We start from the raw sequence: 20,035 nt of genomic DNA on the forward strand, positions 1-20,035 counted from the left end.
TGTTACTATTTAAGAGAGTCATAGTGCATAATTATCTTGTTTATATGTGGAATAAAGAAGCTGAAAGCATCTTATAATATTTATGAATCTGTATTCCTAATTCTTAGATTGATAGTGTATGCCACTGTATTCTATCTATTTAAGTTGACATTGCTTCATCTTTTTAAAAAAAGAAGAAACATTTAAATTTCTCCTAGTTAACTGATCTGGCCACTCTACAACTTTGCCCATATTTGGCTTAAGATTTTCATATCCTCTTCTGTTGTTTTACTAGATCCTACAGCACTCAGGAAGTTCTGTGGCAGCTATATATACTTTAAGTGGAGGTTTTTACTGAATGAGTGTACACCTGGCTCACAACTTCTGAATATCCAACTATTTCAGAATACACAGGTGTCCAGTTATAGCAATACTTCAGTAACATAGCGCTTTTCACTGGTAGATGTTAAGACTGTTAAAACACTTTCCCCTTTCCTTCGTGCTCCAATTTCAAACATTGAAGCATTTCAGTAAGCAGACTCACCCTCTAGATTTTCCACATAGGAGTTGGACATGAGTGCTGAATGTTGAGTCCATTTCTCTGTTGAACCTGATGGCTGGTATTCCAGGTCAGAGATAAAACTGTCTGTGTCAGAGAAGAAGACAGACATAACTACTGACTGGACTAAACCAAGAAGTTACAGTTCACTCAACCAGGAAGTGACTTTCAGTTTTCTTTGAATAGCACTAACTTTAAATACCCAGTTTCATTCACAACTACTACATATGTTGACATAAGTAACTATTTATAAATTATCAGAGTGCCTATTAAATACAATATCAGTTATCTTGTATATTTAGTTACTTTTCAGTTAGCAGCCAGAGTCATAAAGGTAATGGTTAATATTTCTGGATGTCTGCCTAGTTGCATCATCATAATTTTATACTGCATAAGTTTCATTTTAGTATTTGTGTTAGTTTAGAGCATTCCTCCTACAACTGTCTCAATCTGCTCTACTAACTGTGGTCAAATTAAAAGTGCTTATGCCACTTGACAGCACCTCCACTGAACAAGGTAGGCAAAAGAGAACTAGTAAATAAAAGATTTATTTTTATTTTTCCTGTCCTTTGGACAAAGGAAACTGTTGCTGTAAACAGCTGTTAGCTGCCCCGTTACTTGTTGGACTTATTTGCATGTTTTGGCCAAGGTACTGACTGATCTGCAGTCAGGCCACACAGTTTGAAGTGTCAGAAAACAAAGTATTATCGGTGCAGGTGGCTCTGTCAGACCAAGGCAATGTGAGAAGCCAAGGAGGAAGTGGAGAACTGTATTGCACTGAACTGTCATTCCTGGAGGAGACATGAATGTAGAATAGTCTATTTATTACTTTAATCAATAACAGGTATGTGTTTATCCAGTTGTGATTAGTGACTATGCATTACAACAGCATACTGGGTTGGGTTTGGGTTTTTATTTCCTGCCCAAGACAGAGCTGCAAGTTTGGTAAATTAGGCTTTAATATAATTAACAAAATTACTCTGGAAAGTGGCCAATTTGTGCCTTTTGGATAGAGCCATGCATTTACTTTGCAGCATGATTTCTAAGCCCTGCTTAAGGATGTCTCCTGGGAGAATGAAGAGTCTATTCTTACTTCCTCCTGAAATTCAAGCAGTTCAAATTACTTCTTTGGATGACTTCTTATGCTTAATTGTTTAAAGTTTAAAGTTACATGTATTTAAACATGAAGTGAAAAGCATTATCTGGGTTTCAATGAAAATGTCCACTGCCATGTTGAAGGGAAGGAATAGATCGACAAATTCTTGTCAAATAATAGGAGATTAAGAAAAGAACATTTTCCCCACCAACTATGGTAGAACCAGAAAGAAAGTGACATTTAAATAAAGACCTAATGAATCCAGGGAGATGGGCAGAAAACTACGTTGGGATGAAACAAATTAACTTTTACTGGCAATCCTCTTCAAAGCTCAGGCTTTCAAAGGAGCAGACAACAAACATGCTGACAAAAAGCCTCCAGAGAGAACAGAGAAGTTAATTAGCTCTTTTAAGCAACACTCTCTGCACCATAAAGTCTACATAGCTTCTACAATGAGGATTTTCTGTCACTTTAGTAGAGAAATATGATTCTGATAATTTTTCTAATTAATTTCATGCATAGAGGGATTCTGAGTTTCTTATGTGTTCTAACAAAGCTGCTGACAGTATTGAGTTTTTGCTTTTATAAACCCCTGACAAAACGTGTCATGCGTAGCACATGTAACAGGTCTCCAGCCAGCACCTTCTGGAATGAAGCATGCACTTGCCCTGGGCACACAATATGTGATGTTTGTGGAACGTGGTAAATACGCTGTATTACACACTTGAAAAGGCTGTTGCTTTCAAGACTTTGTTCAACGCACACTGAAGTTAGATAAAACTTGAGGTACCAGATAAATATACATTAAAAATGCCTTTTTACCTCATAATTTAATAAACATTTGAGAAAGACTTTTACTTTCTTAAGCAATTCTAAAATGAGTTTTGTACCGAAAGAATATAACACTAAAACTACTAAATTGAAATAGAGATCAAGAAACCTGACATCCTGTAGTGCTATCTATTTAACTGACCAAAAAGTCATACTTTTATGAACTACCTCTTTGTCTTGGGCTCCTCCATTAAGTAAAGAAAGGTTAAGAAAAACTTTAAATCTTCCATTATCTGCACCAGATTTAGGTCCACGCAGCAAGTCGACTTAAAATTATTGTTCTATTACAGGTACAGGCAGACCAAAAAGCTACTGGCAGTATACCATTTGGCTTTCAGGATCTCTTCCTACAGGAGTCAAGCAACTTCATTTTTTGTAGCACGGTCTGATTAAAAGTTTAGCCTGTATATCCTTTACTACTACTGAACTGAAGTAGGATGTGTGGGCAATGGGACTTAAACTAGATGATGTACTGGTTTTAGAAAAGTGATCCCAAAACCTGTTCTAGAATGCATGATTGCTTGCAGTGGCACTACAGTAAGTAGCCCAGAGTAGGGTTTTTCAAGACACTTTGCAAAACCAAGTTTGACATAACTGCATGGCAGATTGTATCATGTGTCTAGGTTTGGTAGCATCCACCTAGGACTGAGTGTGTTTTAGAGGACAGGTGCGTAAATTGCTGTATTTACAGAGGTAACGAGGATCAGTAAACATCAAAGAACATTATGGACAGACAGCAGCACACACCTCCTCGGATATAGGCCTTCTTTTGTCAACTCCACATAGACCTCTTTCAGCTACATTTATGTGATGAATCCCTGCAGCTACGTCCCACTGGTCAGTGCAGTATATTGAGCCTGGTTTTGATTCCACATGACCAACAAGCAGTACAGTGTCAACTTTCTTTAAAAAACAAAAAACAAAAAAAACACACAAAAAAACCCCCAAAACCCCAAACCTGCCAGGCTATAATTAACCCTGGAGCAGCCAGCTGATTTGGCTGGTTTGTGATCAAAACCAGTCATATGGCAGCCACACTTGCAGTGGCAGCTATCAAGGACATGGTGGGGTTACCTTGTAAGTTACTATTTCAAGGCATAAGACAGGCTTACTTTTAGTAATTTCAGGTTCAATGCCAACTTTACTAAGTAGCTGGGTTTTTTTTTAACTGATAAAATAAGGCTTTATGAAGTGTTAGGAGTATAGTTTTCCTGTGCACATTATGTTTATAGCTATATAGACAGACTGTGCCTGCAGAGTCACAGCACAAGCTCTGCAGTTACTTGGTACAGTAACAAATAGCCCTGTTCATGTCATGGTTCTGATGTCACACTCTGCATTTATGTATCATAGTGAAACCAGCTCCTTTAAGTCACATGTTTACCTCTTTCTCTCATGCAAGAAGATAGAGATGTCTAACATAGTAAGTATTAAGCGTGAACCTTTGAGCTGGAGGACACATGCTGCGCAGTGGAAAGCAGTGTGAAAGGGTCCAAGCGTAATTTTGCCAGTGTCACAAGGGCATGCCTAACTTCTTCCAGTTCCACTGCTATTGCGAGCATCCGCACTATGGTGCAGACATGCCACTTGCATTCACAGAGTAACCTGTTCTGATTCTTAAATGGGAATCTTTTTGCAGTGGTGCAGCTAGTTGAGCTTACTTTGTGAGTAAGGTGAATTAGTTACAAAGCGTTCTGTGGCTCTCAGAGGCAAATGGGAAGTTTCAAACATTAGCTGGTCACAGATACCTGAGGATTTACCTGAAGTTCTTTACACGTTAGCTGTCTATAACTGGTCTTCTCAACAGATGCCTTGCTGGCACACATTTTATGAACACAATGAATGAATCCACTAGAAGATATGGTCATAGCATCCTTTGACTGTTGACAGCCCCAGATGGATAACATTCCTTTCACCTTTCCTCAGTGTTACAGCATTTTCCTTTTAATCTACTGCTCAGTCTGGATCTTTCTCTATTTCATTCGTAACACCCATTTCTCTTCCACTATGTTTCAGGTTCTGTCTTACCACCTCACTCAACCTCAACATCTCACTGCAAGAGCCCATAAGCTTACAAGAAGAATTAGAATTGTAAACTGCTTTTTATTGCTATCTCCATACTGCTTGACAATATCTATTTAATATACAGAATACCAGGAAATGAGGATTTTGAACACAACCTTACTAAATAATTTGTACTAGTATAATTTTCAGAATGCCTTTTATTAACAGGAGTATTTTGAGTTCTGTGTACAATGTAGGCTAGAGCTCTTGTCACACAAATCCATGTCGGGCATGCTGCAAGATGCAACATTTTGTTCTGGGCTTAGGAGACAGCATAAAAAAAACCTTGAGATGTATATCTCACAAACATTTCAAGTTTGAGTTGCACTGACAGGATGACAGGTTTTTGAGCTGCTCTCCTCCATACTAAGCTAGACTCTAACTTTCAGTACATTTCGTGTTTCTGTAGACCTTCAATGCCCTGTTTGGTGGGATGTTGCCTCAATTAAGAATGACTTGTTAATGCATAAGTCTTCAGAATATAGAGAAATACAAAGTATAGTCATTCTCCAGTAGTTCCCTATTAGTTACTACTGTGATTCTCCAGAACCTTAGCTGAAAGCTACAGTAAAAATCCACCTGTAGAGATGTACAAATCTTGTAGAAAAGATCAGAATAATCTCTGATCTTCCCAGCAGCAGAATTTATCAACTGGAGAAGTATCAGAAAACTATTAAAATGAATGAACACAAATGGAACTATTAAAATGAATGAACGCAAATGGCTTGGAATCCTACATGCAAATGGCTTGGAATCCTACATGGAATGTGTCTGTCAAAGCAAACTTACTGCTTTATGTACCAAGAACAGTTAGAGGATTTCTAGTTATGATTTATAGTAAGTCCACATACTGGATTTTCTAATCTCCATCTGTATGTAATGGAGATGCAGTGAGTAACAAAATGTAAGAGGATTAGTAGAAGGTCATCCTGATTTGCTGAATACAGCCAATCATAATACCTTAAAAATGGTTAAATACAGCTGTACATGTTAGAAATCCCATCGCTGTAGAAAGCCATGAAATTCAAGGTAAACTCACTCCTAAACTGCAAACCACAAGAGATTAAATTTTAGATCAACAGTATTAGAACAGATTTAAATCTAAAACTTGACAGTGGGACAGGTAAACCACTACACTAGGAGCACTTTTTAAAAACAGAGTAGAGGAAAAAAGTTAACCAGGCCTCGTCATATAACTAGGCTGAGTGTAACACTGACGAGGGGTTTGGTGGTGGGTTTTTTTTGTTTGTTTTTGGTTTTGTTTGTTTGTTTGTTTTTTTCAAATGGGGAAGAAATAGGACCTTTATTAGATGGGTATGCAACAGAGCACAGTATGGATGATGGATACCGGAAAGGACAGAAATGACCAACTCCCTGTTTCTTGTCATTTTGGCTGCCTTGTTTACACGTATTTGCAGCCTTAAATATTCCACTGTCTGTACTGGGAAATGTTAGCCTGGGGAGGGGGGCAGAGGGCAGACTTGCTGAAAGATATTGAGGGGAAAAAAGGCCCAACATACCAGGGGGGGTGGATGGAAAAGCAGAGGGGACAAAGAGCAAGAAGCTGCTTTTACCTAATTCCAGTCCAAAAATTTACCAGCTTGTGCAGACTGACTATTGTAAAGAACTAAGCAGAAAATCACTTTTTTCAGAACACCTTTTTAGTAGCATAAAGTACAAGTTACTTTTAAATTGTGTTGTTTCAATTGTTTTCTGTAATATCATTTGAATTTCATATCTAGATCCCCTCATGTGTTTTGATCCCTTGTTTCTTCAGGTGAATTAGAAAGTGCTTCCTGTAGGAAGCAAGGATGGGAAGAGGGGAAGCCAAACAAAAGAGCAAATCCAAGGCGGGGATTAGAAAAGCCTCAAGACATCAATCAGATCCTGTTGAAAAACAGGAAGAGAGACCCACACAACATTCAGTAGGAAAAAAAAAGGGGCAAAAAAAAAAGTAATTTATGCAGACACCCAGGTAAAGGATCTGCCTTTAAATTATGTAATTCTTTTCCCTCATAGTTTGAACAGAGCCCAGCTTGCTCTGACTGGTAAAGGGCAAAGGAATCCAACAAAACTTAATCAGATGGTCCATTCTGGTCATTGGCAAGCACATTCGGCTTTGCAGAGAAGCTGAGTGGTGAATCCCAATGTATTACACCTTCCAGGAGATACTGGATCAAGACTAATCCAGATGCTCTTGGCTTGAGCCAAGATGGATGAAAGCAGCTTTGTAGTTTTGTATTGAGTAATGGATTTGGGTTTTTTTGGTGTGTTTAAGAAAAGCCTGAATGTTGGCTGAAGAAGGCAGTAAGATTTACTTTTAGGAGTCTAGCTTAAAGGCTGCTATCCAGATTACCACTTTGTAGGTGGGGTGGTGGGGGTTTTGTTTGTTTTGTTTTTAAAGAATTTTAAATCCTATTCTGTCAAGCTGAACATTTTAGTAATTCCAGGACTGATTTTGTCATGAGGTAGCACTTCCAGACTACCTTTAAATTTTGTTAAAATGTCTTAAAATATTTTATATTCTTGGCAAAGAAAATATCTGCTATGCTTATTTTGAAACAGTGCATGTTACTTAAAAGATTATTTATGCTGTCAGAGGTTTTTGAGTTTTTTTGTTTACTTTAAGACTACTGACTTAAATATTTAAGGTCAGTAATCCAGACATGATTTATACAAATTTCAATTGGCTTGGCCTTAGTGCTTTATTTTGAGGGTTTTTTGCCTTAATTGGTAACCCTTAAAACCCTATTTTCCAACTAAATATAGCTTTCAGGTTTGGTATCTTAGCTGGGAGAACATACTCCTATCAGCATTCATTTATGTATGCCATTATGTTTGGATTTTTTCATTAATTGTTATAACATTAATGCAGAATAACTGATTTGCTATTTATGTCTAGCTCTATTTGTACTGAAACTAAAATTCAGCTACACACAAAAGAAAATTTTGAAGTTACTTTTTAAACGACAGTAATGTTAGATACATTATAAAAAATGGGTTCCTGTCTAAACATGTTTTTTTATTTAAAGCTGATTAAGCAGAGGAAGTATTTACTTATCTTGGAGAACCAAGCAGCTTGTTTCTTGTCACTATGCCCTTCAAGATTTTTGGAACAGCAGGTTTCAGGCTAGACATCTGATTTGTATTTGCAGATTGGAAATGAAAAAACAACCCAAACCCAGCCCCCCAAGCAATCATTGACTGGCGGTAACATGAAACTGAAATGAAGGTAATCTCTGTGCTTGCAACTGTGTTGTTGCTGCCAAGTGCTAGGCTAGCATTTAAAACCATGTCCAATGAAGGAAGAGTACAATCTAACTGCCAGTTATCAGACCTTCTTTAAACTTCTATAGCAAGCGTTATTTAAGAAAGGACATTATTCAAGCTGTAGCCATTTGACTCGTATGTATATTGATTATCCCTCTCTAAGATACTAGCAAGGGGTCACGCTACACACGTGCAAGTGTGGCTCTCGCAGCTTTTCCTGTGATTCAACGTCTTTGTCAGCACAGAAACAACTAGGTAATTTCACTGCATTAAGCAATGGGAATAGTTTCTAAAAGCTACTAATACTTGTGATATGAGGGAAAAAATGCTTTCTTTTTACTGTGTATTCATTTTCACTTCTGAACAAGTATAAACAAACTACCAAGATGCTCATAAATGCTAAATGCTCCTGCTTATATTGTAAAAAGTTTAACTACAGTTGTATTTTGTTTATTTCTACATCTTTTTGTGGGTGTGGAGGGAAGAAGGATAAGAAAAAGGTAGGTTCTAACATGATATTTCTTGAAACATTAGATTCTCTCACTCCTCTAGTACAGAAGTAGAAAATGCTATTTTTTGTTGTTGTTGCATTTCTCCCCTCAGCGAGTCCTTGATAGAATCAGTCTCTTCCTTCCTTTCTAAATAAAGTTGATTAAGAAACAGTGTTTCTAAAAAGAAAGTTTTATTTAAGGTGGCCATTTAACTGAAAGCCCAACTATATTTTCAGTTTCTCTCATTTTCTTCCTAGTATTCTGTGTCTTTAAAGGCATTTCTTAGTACGGACTGGAGGTAACGATAGCAAAGCCCCATTTATGCAAGGAAGTGGGGCTGACAAGGCTGTTTAACAGATGGTCTACACCTAAGTCTTTACCACTGATGCAATTAAATAATTACTGGGGATGATTAAAAAACCCAAAAAACAACAGTTAAGGCTACTGTAGAAGAGGGATAGTAGTAAGATTCCCATCATCCATATCAAACACCTTGTACACACCTTTTATGGCCAGGCCTTCAGTTCTTCTAGTCTTACTAACATGACATGTTAAGTTGCTTTGCATCTATGCCTCTAGTCGTCTGACATTTGGGATCTGATATCTTCTTTTTTTTTCGCTTGGTTAGACAAGTTTTGTAAATTAACACTGTCTTAAAGTATTTAAAGTGGAGAACTTTATAGCTGGCCTTTAGCTCTAGAATGTCCTTGTTCTCTTTATGTTAAACGAGTGGATTTCTGAAAAAGGTAGCCATAGCGGTAAGGAGAAAGCGAACAGCTACTGTGAGCACAGGTGCTGAATGATGACAGCGTATCTACAGAGACAGTGCCAAAACACATGTGATATATTTTCAAAAAAAACTAGCCTGCCCTTCCAAACTGGGACAACTCCAAGAAACAAGGCTCTAAACTACATTTATGCAACTTGGATACAGTATTATGACTTTCATTGAAACATGCCAACAAGACAATCAGAAAAGGCTTCAAATTAGTCTAATTTGCCCATAGACTTTGTTTTTGTCATAAAAGAGGGCTTGAGGATTAACTCCTACACATTGACACCTTACCTACAAGGAATTAAAGTACTTGAACTGTGTAACTACAAATTTACAGCTGATACCATTAGTTTTAAATAAGTTGTTGCTTCGCACTCAAAAACAGACTCAATTTTGATGATACAGATTTACTTCTGTGAAAAGGAGTGTGGTCTAAACAAGACAAAACAACCCTCCCACACCTGCTTTGTAGTCTACTGTAGATTATATCCCAGCATTAAAATACTATATCCACTTACCATCATCTAGTGTGATGTCTTGTAGTCCTATTGTTTGAAAATTCAATTCTCTCTCTTCAGGTTCTGGTTTAATGTTAATAGCTGCCCCATCTGGTGAAAATGGAGATGAATCGCATACGGTATGGTGTACTAGGGATGGTGCTGCATTAAGACCTCGCAATGCTGGACTATGTGCTTGAGGGGAATGCTGTCCCGAGTGAGTTACAGTGGTTGGTGGGGGAGATGAGGCAGGTCCTGAGCTAGGAGATTGATAAGGCATAGGTTGTAGCTGGGGTGAAGAAGGTCCAGACAGGGGTGAATGGACCAAAGGGTGGGAAGCTGTTGGGGATGAGGATGAAGCAGATGCTTGATTCGTAGAATGGTATGGGACTTGCTGCAGCTGGGGAGAAGACTGCCCAAGGGACCGACTCATTGCAGAAGGGATGGAGCCCTGCCCAGCGCTTGGGCAGTGGTATCCCATTGACGGCAGGTGAGAAGATGACTGTCCTGAATGAGCGGGGTGTGCTAGCGGGTGCCCTGCTGTACTTGATGTTGACACAGAACCTGGATTTGAAGAATGAAACTGCATTGGTGGTAGAGCTTGGCAGCTAAGATTTATCAAATGAGGTACAGCTGTGTCTTGCTGAAATGAAATAGCATCAAATCCTTGGCTGGAGGCAGAGTTCATAGGAAGACCAGACTGTCCATTGTATACATCGTTGGACTGCAGAGGCTGGTAAGAAGGCCTCACAGGAGGTGCTGATGTTACCTGAAAAGACTGAACCACAGCAGGAGGCAAAACATGACACTCTTCACTTGGACTGAGGTTTCTACCTTGCATATGTGGCAGGTGGGATACTGCTGAAGTGACCATTGCTGGGTATGGCGGTTGAACTGGACACACAAGGCTCCTGGGTGAAGTAGACAGTAAATTGTCATGTGGATGCCCTTGCTCTGGTGAAGGCAATTGAGTTCGGATAGAATGCAGGCCCTGGACATTGCTTGTGTGAGGCAGGGCCAAAGATGGAACAGCAGACAAATCCACCTCATCTCTGTGCTCTTGCTTCATTATAACTAGAAAAAGGAAAATACTATTACAATTTCAACCCATTTGTATCCTGGGATAAATGCATGCCAACTGCTGTTTAACAGCCACAACAGTGTTGGTAATGTCCTTGCTCTAATTTCCCTTATTTTGCTCTGCTGTGTGTTGTTTTTTTTTTTTTTCTCTTCACCTTATGCCTGCTATATTAGCCCTTAAAAGCCAGAAGAACTCTCCTAGCATTTATTCAAAAAGTTATCTTTCCTTCTAAAATAACCTCCTGTGCAATCTATGTTTTGAAGGCATTTGCAACCCCAGACAAAGTCCAGTACATCTAAAGGATACAGCTCAGAGGTGCAGGGTGGGGGATGCTGCTGGGCTCCACTGAAACTAGGCAGACGAGAGTTTAGTATCTGGCACTTGGAAAAGGAGAATGAAGATTTTAGCTGGCTTCAAGCTTTCCTTAGCCTCTGAGCAAGATGACAGCTGAACTGTGACACAGTTAAACTCGTTTGAGTAGTGCATGTTGTTTTAATTACAGGAGCTCTTTCAGCACATCCCCCGATTTCAGTGATGGCAACAAGTGTTCTTATAATACAGGGAGTTACAAATTGACACACTTTTGGCTACAGGATTTTTTTTTTTTTAAGCTAGTGATGGGCTAAGGAAAATATACTGATTTATTTTAAGTACAAATAGTAGAAAAATGCTACTGCTTTTAAATACTCAATTCCTACTTTATACAATACACTGTTAAAGAAACCGTTATATATATTTATAGATAAAATGGATTTTAAAACATTTGTGCAATAACAGCTGCAGTTATAATTAAAGTTGCTTCTTATTTAAGCAGTGTCAGTACTTCACCATTTAAATAATTTAAAATTTGGATTTCCCAAACAAAAAATATAGTTTAAGATGTGTCTTGTAACTATCTTCAGAGCTGATATTCTTAAGAACGGCTGAAAGACACCACATAAATCTGATAACACAATTACTATATACTTAGTGTACGAGGTAACATTGCTTAATTGCACATGAAGGTATGAGGTAGATAATTTTAGAGCACAAGTAAGCAAAACTTATTTTAAATAGTGTAAACTAATGGTAGTTGGCTTTGTCAGCATATGTGTTAGCTTTAAAGTTAATATTAATATCCATATTGGACTTTAAAGACTCCTTCAGATACCCGACGTCAAGTCCTCCGAACAGTGCTGAAGGGTCTAGTGCCGTCACTGGTACCTTGTGATGGCACTTGTGACTAGTCTAGATGGGTATGAATTTCTTAAAAGAAATGAAATTAAGTGGCAGGCAAAGGAGTAGGCATAGTATCCACTATTAACCGCTTCCTCATACCAAATGGAAGGGATTAAGATGTTTTAACTACGGGTAGTTAGGTTGTACAGTTTTCGCTTCTGTCTAAGTTACAAACTCTTTTCTCTCAACATGCTGCAATGCATCTGGAGGGGAGGGGAGATTTTTTTTTTATCTGCCTTGTATCTAAACCCCGGGGGTTTTTTGACATTTGAGGGGGGGATGCGTAAAACCTGTTTGTCTATGATCTCACTATCTTCTATGTCATCAACAGGGTTATTTAGAATAGCTTTTTATAGAAGCTATTCTAAATAATGGAATATTTAGCTTTTTTCACCATCATTTTCAAAAAAAAGTAGAATGCAAATTATTCTGTAAAAAGTGTAACGAAGGAAATACCTGGCTGTAATTATAGCACCATAGCTTACTAGTCTAAATTTCAGCTTTTTAATTAGACAAGCTTAAGTAAGTTGTTTTATAAACAACTCAAAGCAAGTCTTACCTACATGTCAAAGGTACAAGACTGTCTGAATTACTTTCAAATGTTTGCTTTAAAAAAAAAGACAACACAAACTTTTAATTTTTTATTTAATACCTGGTGTATAAGTAAAACGTTGAGACTGGCTTTTTTTCCTCTTGCCATTGCAGAGATAAAACTGCACCTGAACTGCAGCTGTAATGGTTTTGTTATGGTATGGAGGAACTTCAAGTATGATGTTTACCTATATGAAAGTTGAAACAAGAGTTTCACAGATCAAATGCAAGTGAAACTGCTCTTAATTACAGAAAAATTAAAACACTTATGGCAAAACTAAAGCAAACTGATATTATTATGAAATTGTTGAACTTCAAGTTTATGTATATTACATAGTAAAACAGTACTGTAAGCAAACTTTTACTTGGAGACTTTTTCTTCTTTTAAACAATAGTATTCTGAAGGTAATGCTTTTAATTAAATAAACACATCATCTAAAGGATGCTTTGTTTATTTGCCAGAGCATAAAAATATTCTAGCAGTCAAAGAATTGCATTTTGGATCATTAAGCTTTTAAGGAAAATTTTAATGCACTGGAAATTATTTGTCATCTTAGCAAAACTAACTTCAGTTTTCTTTTTGCCATTTTCTATTTATTTTTTTCATTGCTTTCACAAGCATACTATTTCCAGTTCCTTCAAAGCATCATCTTAATGGCTACTTTATAGTATTAAGCCAATTTAGAAGTCTCCAGCTGTCTGTCTGAATCAGCCACTGATCTCCTTACTTTACTAAACTTTCAGAACAGTGAAGATGCCTAGTTCTCATTTTAAAACAGAAGCTTTCTAAAGTAAGAAAAATTTTTTCTCACCCCTTGACACTTTTCCCTAATTATTTTCCCTTCTACCTCCCACTGAGGTCGTCCATCTGTTGAGAGAAATTTACAAATAATTCAAGCAAAAAGCATTTTTAAAAACACTTAAATACTTAATCTTAAAAATACTTAAATACATAATATAAAACTGCATTTGTTTTCAGTCATGAAGAGGCCATTCAACTGACACATGATATACTGCAAACAAAGCGTGACATATAGAGATGCTTTAGGAGTTCCAACACTACAAACATAATGAATGTTGTGCACGATGCTGCATTTTAACAGAACATGCTGATTACATACAGTTAGATCTAATTCCAAAGAAGGCAGTGTGTACTCTAAGTATACAGAATGAGTTTTTTCCCCCATTTTTCTAAAAATATTTTTGAAAGGTAGTTAAACTACTACTTAACACTTCTGATTATTCGAACGTGCTGATGACTTATAGGTTAAGTCACCACGTAAGAGATAACATATGCCATATCTTCATGCACGTACCCACAGGTTATGCATTTAAAACACACACCTTCCCCTGAACCAAAAGATCCCATAGTTCAAATACCAGGCAAGCTATCTGTGTTGTGAGGGAAGTAAACCACCTTGGTGAACCTCTCTCTGCTCTGACCTACCATAACCCATTACCCTTAATCTAACACTCAGCACTCTGCTATTGAGGTTTGTACAGGTTAGCAGAGAACCTAGTACCTAGCAGCAGTACTTCTTTAACAAGCTTTCAAGTTGCGCGTCAAGTTGTGTGTCAAAACATAACACACCCTCACACTCTTATGTTGCATTTGCTAGTAAAAAACTACCCAACTCTTTTACTTTCATATTTCAAACCAGGTATTCAAGTCACAGCAATGATAACTTAAGTTGTTCAAATTTTATGCTCTCTACATTAAAGGGACAATCAGGGAAGAAAAGGAACTCTATGTTTTAAGACAGCTAGTCCTAAATTTTCAACTATTTTTCATGCATTTTAGACTAAGCAAGAAAAACTAAGATCAGGTGTATATCCAGGAGAGCTACAGAACCAGGAAGGAATCCTGAGTACCTGAACATCTTTGAGTAATATGTATGCATGTACCCCGGGGGTGTGTGTGTGCATGTGCACCTGTGTATAATACAAAACAAAACCAAAGAAAACTTGCAAACCATTTTTTACTTCTGTAAAGAAAGATGTTTCAGAAATATTCATCAGTATGCCAACCAGCATATAGATCAGTGACCAAACTGAAGTTTCAGATTACTGCTTATGACTTTTTTTTTTTTTTCCTTCATTTTTAAAACATCCTTACTTCCTAAAAGCAAGCTCAGGTAGTGTGTTTGGTTTTGTTTTCCAGAGGGAAAAAAAAAAGTATTTACCTTGTCCTTTTTCAAAAAATATAATTTTGGATTCTGGAAGAAAATTTGAACCTGTTACCACCATTTCATGGCCTCCATTTACAGAGCAACTATTGATGCTGTATTTCTCAATCTGAGGAAGTTCTTGAGCAGATCGCTGAGCTTTAAAACAAACAAACAAAAAATTATTATTCACAATTTTAATCATAGTGAGATTTCTTTTATAATCCTAATAAAGAATTGGGGTGAAACTAAAATGACCATCTATTTACATATATAAATCATATTTGTGTATGCTTTAGCTTTGTTTTTAAAACTATGTTGAAATTATATAATTATAGAAAAGAAACACCAAGAAGCCATGAATCCCACCAGTCTACTGTTACAGCAAATGAAAATTTTAGCTTAGGAAAATTGGTTTAAAAATTACTTTAGTATTTTATAGACAAAATGAATTCAGCTTAAGGTCATTTTTTGATTCCTTAGTGCCAGCATTGAACAACTGAACTCTAGAGGTGTTCATTACATTACACTGTATAAAGCCAAGTAATGGTATAGGCTCTTGTAACTGAAATGGTGTTAGTTCTTCCTAACATGAATATTTATTTTCACTGAGATATATCAGCTGCCTCTGCTGATATACAGGAGGTACTGAAGCTGCTAGCTGTCTGACTGCGGTATAAAGCTTAAAGCCTAAAACATTGTTTTTCCTCCAGACCTTCATGCTGCCACTTGGTAAGTACCATCTTTAAATAGAGATACATTAATTTTTCGTAATTTAGCTTGTTACGCACACTTGTTATATATAATTCTGACAATAAATGTTGTCAGAGTGACAATACTCCTGACACACGCAGAAAACATGAGTAGAAATTATGTACAGTTAAAGCAATCTTACAGCATTCAACAGGTATGGAAGCAGTCTGCAGAGATAAGACTTTTCCACTAGGTTGTGGGATGTGAACACGAAACACAAGTCGCACTCTGGTATTCTTTCTTCCAATATCTGTCTCTCCTTTACGGAGCTCTATATCTGAATTGCGAAGTTTCAAAATACCAGCACAATCAATACTGGAGATAGGTGAGGATGGATCAGAAAAGAAATGGAAGAAAATTAATCAAACTATTGCCAAAGTACACTTTGTAAGCCTTTCTTTTATTAAAGAATGAAGAGCATTCTATTTTCTCTCCATGTTACGCTATTTTAAATGTCTGAGATTAAAAATCTGTTAGTGTCAAGAATGGCAGCAAGTACTCTGAAACATTTGGTCTTGTAAATGTCTAGCTGCTGCTTTTTTGAACCTTTAAAAGATTATGTGTTATTGCACATTGTTTCACCTTTGAAGTATGTTATTTAACACAGTAAACATTTACAAGGAGCAGAAGACACATTTATTTCTGCCTTAGGAAGGACTAGAGAATGACAAAAGTGTAGCCATGAAGTCCCAGCTACCCTTCCACGTAGTTATCCATTACTCCCATGAGCCATGCTTACTTTAATCAAGTAACGCATATACCTAAGCTTGTGAGGAGCGTTATCTTGGCACATCACTGTGGGTTCATAGCATTCAATGGAACTACCATGAAGTCTGCAACCAGGAAAGTCTAAGCTGACTTCAGAAATCTACATAAGAAATAAATGTGCTACATAAACAAATAATTGTGCTTTACTTTGTTCACTAGCCCTCCAGCTAGAACAGAGCAGCTTAATTGTTCCTGTAACTAACCATTAAACTATTACATTCCATCTGGCAAGACCTGAAAAGTCAGAATAACTCAAATGCTTAATAAAAAAAAATCAAAACAAGGAAAACGCCTACCAAGATACCAGGAACTAAATCTCCACATTCAGTCAGGAAACAAGCAACTGCACTGTATGACTGTATTTTTATAGAAAAAAGTCTTATAAAATCAAACAAAATCTACCTGCCAGTAACCCACATGCAATTCCACAAATCCAGAGTCACATATATGTATGGATTGTATGGGGAAGTATAATCCCAGAAGCACTCATCTCTCTCCCTGTCAATCTTATGAGCTTCCCTGTCTCTCTCTACGCCTTTACTTCTGACTACCTAAATATTAGCATGTATAGAGAGATGTGTCTATCTTGATGATGAGCCATATTTGTGGAAAATATGCTCATCTACAAGAGTTTTCTTTCACCTTTGCACAAATGAAAAAAAAAAAGACACATAGCAGCTAAACAGCTAATTTAACAACAGCTGCGATGTACCTGGCTGACATATTATTTTCAGGAAGAAGTGGGATTTCCAAAACTTTTGTGCTGGCAATTATTATTTCTTGACTAGCTGTTGCAACTGTTTTTCCAGTGATTCGGTGCACCTGGTAGAACGCATGAGGTCTTAAGTAGCGATCATCTGCTGTTCCAATGAACATTTGTAGGTTTACTGGCTTTTCGCTGTAGCCCAGGAGCTGATGAAAAAGTAGATGTAATATTAACGTATTAGTAGACATGTACTGCATTTGTGTCTGCACAATGTAAATACACAACTAGTACAAAGTCTGAAGAGTCAAAGAGTAGTACTTAATTACAAACTTCTTCAATCTCTTTGGAACTCAGAAAACCGAGTACAGGTATCTGTCCCCCAATACGAGTATCAGCAACAACATATACCAGAACACATGCATATCAAAATATCTTTATTACTTTTGAATCCCTCAAAGAGAAAAGAGTTGTTTTATCTACACAATTTCTACATCAAAGCTATGCTATGTCATAGCTGCATTTCTGATATTTTTAATCACAGTCAAATTATCAATTTTACTAAGATACACCTAGTTTCTAGAAATACTAAAAATATTTTAGAGTTTAGTTTTTCTACTATGGAATGCAATAGTGAGTTTTATTAAACTTGAATTTCCATTCACAAAACCTCTTGTGTTAGGACGAAGAATATTTATTTCATAGTGAGAAAATCAAGTATGGTTTATTTTTGGAAAAGAAGATGTTTTAAGAACCAAAACTTGATAAATGTTAATTCATGCATCTTTTGTTTTCTTAAATATGAGACTAACCACTAATGCACTTAGTTGTCATAAAACCACCAGTTGCTTGAGCTAACAGTAGTAATTCTAGGCATAAACCGCACTGAAACATCAGAAAAAAAGCATTAAATGAACTCTGAAAGAAAGTTAGTTTTGCGATAGTACGTTGGTAATGTATTATCCAGAAGACTTAAGGAAACAAATTTAACAAACAGTAACATGAAGCCTTCCTTTAGCCACTGCAATTTTAAATCTGAAGCCTAGAAAATATGTCTTATAAATCCATGAAGCCTACTTCACTTTCCTGCAATTGGCAGACTGATGTACAGTGCAAGTTATATAATTTCTAAAAAGCAATGCAGCAAATTTACATTTCATCAACTTATGTTCAAACTGGAGGGAGACCCAGACAGTCATTCTTTAAATGCAGTTTTGTCATGTCAATATTTCTGTCTCTAGGGAGAGTTATTTGGTCACACAACAATATTATCCAAGCTTTTTACAGAACTAAGACTTAAAAAACCAAACAAAACCACGTCAATTTAACCTACTTACTTACAAGAGTAATTAATGCCAGTAGTCAGCAGCACACTCACACCCAGAAACCAGGGAGCACCACTGTAGCTTCCTTGTATCTTGATGCACTACTACTGGCAGCAAGTTTTATGTACACCCAATCAATGCCTGTTTTCTATACTTGAATCACAGCTGTGGCTGCACCCAGCAGTCCTGTCACTTTTGTAAGACCTTTCTCAATCAAGAACAGAAATTTTGTTCCAACAGAAGTCTGGAATTTTAAAGAGCCATTTTCAAAGCTTTCAGCCTTACACGAATGCTTCCGTCCAAGATGTAATACATTAATTAATCCATCTAGATACAACAGCGCGGTCGTATTTTAGTTAGCATTCTTCCCATTTGCCTAATGCCTTTTAACATGATCGAGAAGCAGAACAGCCAAAATCTAGACCACCTCAGACAAATAAAACTGAGCTTACTCAAACACAAAACAACCACTGAGGCGTGTTCTTCACCTCTTCCTGCCCAGCACACACACAATCTAAAATAGTTTGAGACATACTGCAGATAAAAATCTATGGCTAAGCTACAGGATAACTGTTACTGAGCAACAACACACACACACCCTGAGCAGCTGACACAAAAGCTCAATAGATCCAATACGTTATTTGTTACAATCACTATGAGCTTGCTCTCAGAAAATGCCCTCTCGCCTTTTTTTTTTTTTTTTTTTTAACTGAATGGAGAGGCAAGAAAGGAAACAGTTCAGATTTACTGGTTCTATTACTACTTCTCTGGGCTGGGAAATCTCTAGATGATTACTGCAGTAAGGAAACTGGGCTTCTTTTTATGGTTGTAGACACAGAATTCTGTTGTCCTCAAGTCTCCTTGTACCTTTCTTGAGACATGTACAACATCTCCCAGGTGTCATGCCTCTAAGACGCCAGTCCAGTTCAACTTTTACCAGAAGACGTAGGCTACCTTTGTACTGCATCGTACATAGGCTACAAATGAGCTTCTGCTAAAGCACACTGGTTCCTGTCCTCAAACTCAATGGATTCTCATCTGTCTCCCCACTTGACTCCAGCTACCATCGAGAATTCATGTGTGCACAGGCAAGCAGAACAAATCAACTTAGTGTTAAATTACAAAGTCACATCTCCTCATGGGTTTAACAATCCTTACCACTTCAGACTCATTATAATGAAGGAAGAATATCTGCCACAATTATAAGTCATGGCAGCTTCTATCCAATACAGTGTCCTGTCCTATAATTGACATATTTCAAACTAATTTCTTAGGTGATCTCATTTATTTGCATTTATATATGTATGTCTATTATTCGCAGGCTTTTTGTTCTGTGAAATATATAAAAATCTTTTCATTCTCTCTGGAGTTCTCATTACAAAGAGCTAAATCCAGCAAAAAACCCCAACCAACCAAATAAGAAACCAAACCAATTAAAAAAACCCTCGTCCATTGAGTGGAGACAGAGTTGCTGCCCATGTAAATAAATGTGATATTCAAGCATTCGCAAATGTTACAGTGGAGACAAAGAACCTCCTGTGACCATCAGTGTACTGACAGGTTTCTTTCCCTTTATCTGTTGGAAGTCACCTGTAAACTACAGGAATACAACTGGACCACACACCTTACTCTTAGTTATTGTCATGTTGATAGTGGAGCACAGGGACTCTTACATCCATTAAATACAAAACCACACTAAGTTCCTTTTTATACTCGATGAAGGACTCCAACATCTTTCCAAAAGATTTTTTTTCCCCAATACCAAATTAATATTTTCATATTTTCTGAGTCTGAATTATTTTAGAGTCTAAAGAAAATTTAAGGACAGGTATTAGTTTAGCATTTACAGCAGCCATCTTATCCCAAGTT

The 20,035-nt window shown here is 37.1% G+C and overlaps 1 protein-coding gene across 2 annotated transcripts in view; it reads right to left on the reverse strand.

Moving 5' to 3' along the window:
• Positions 1–20,035, reverse strand: part of NFATC3 (nuclear factor of activated T cells 3) — a 72,394-nt gene that overhangs the window by 12,516 nt on the left and 39,843 nt on the right. For both annotated transcript variants that reach the window (XM_086469606.1, XM_086469607.1), the window contains exons 4-10: positions 16,851–17,050; positions 15,513–15,685; positions 14,636–14,776; positions 13,265–13,320; positions 12,514–12,640; positions 9,584–10,636; positions 524–625 (exon numbers count right to left, since the gene is read on the reverse strand). In XM_086469606.1, the coding sequence (XP_086325732.1) occupies positions 524–625; positions 9,584–10,636; positions 12,514–12,640; positions 13,265–13,320; positions 14,636–14,776; positions 15,513–15,685; positions 16,851–17,050 (1,852 nt within the window). The remainder of the gene's footprint in view (positions 1–523; positions 626–9,583; positions 10,637–12,513; positions 12,641–13,264; positions 13,321–14,635; positions 14,777–15,512; positions 15,686–16,850; positions 17,051–20,035) is intronic.

The sequence above is a fragment of the Leptosomus discolor genome, chromosome 8 (genome assembly GCF_034619465.1).
Source record: "Leptosomus discolor isolate bLepDis1 chromosome 8, bLepDis1.hap2, whole genome shotgun sequence".
In the NCBI taxonomy this organism is placed as follows: Eukaryota; Metazoa; Chordata; class Aves; order Leptosomiformes; family Leptosomidae; genus Leptosomus; species Leptosomus discolor.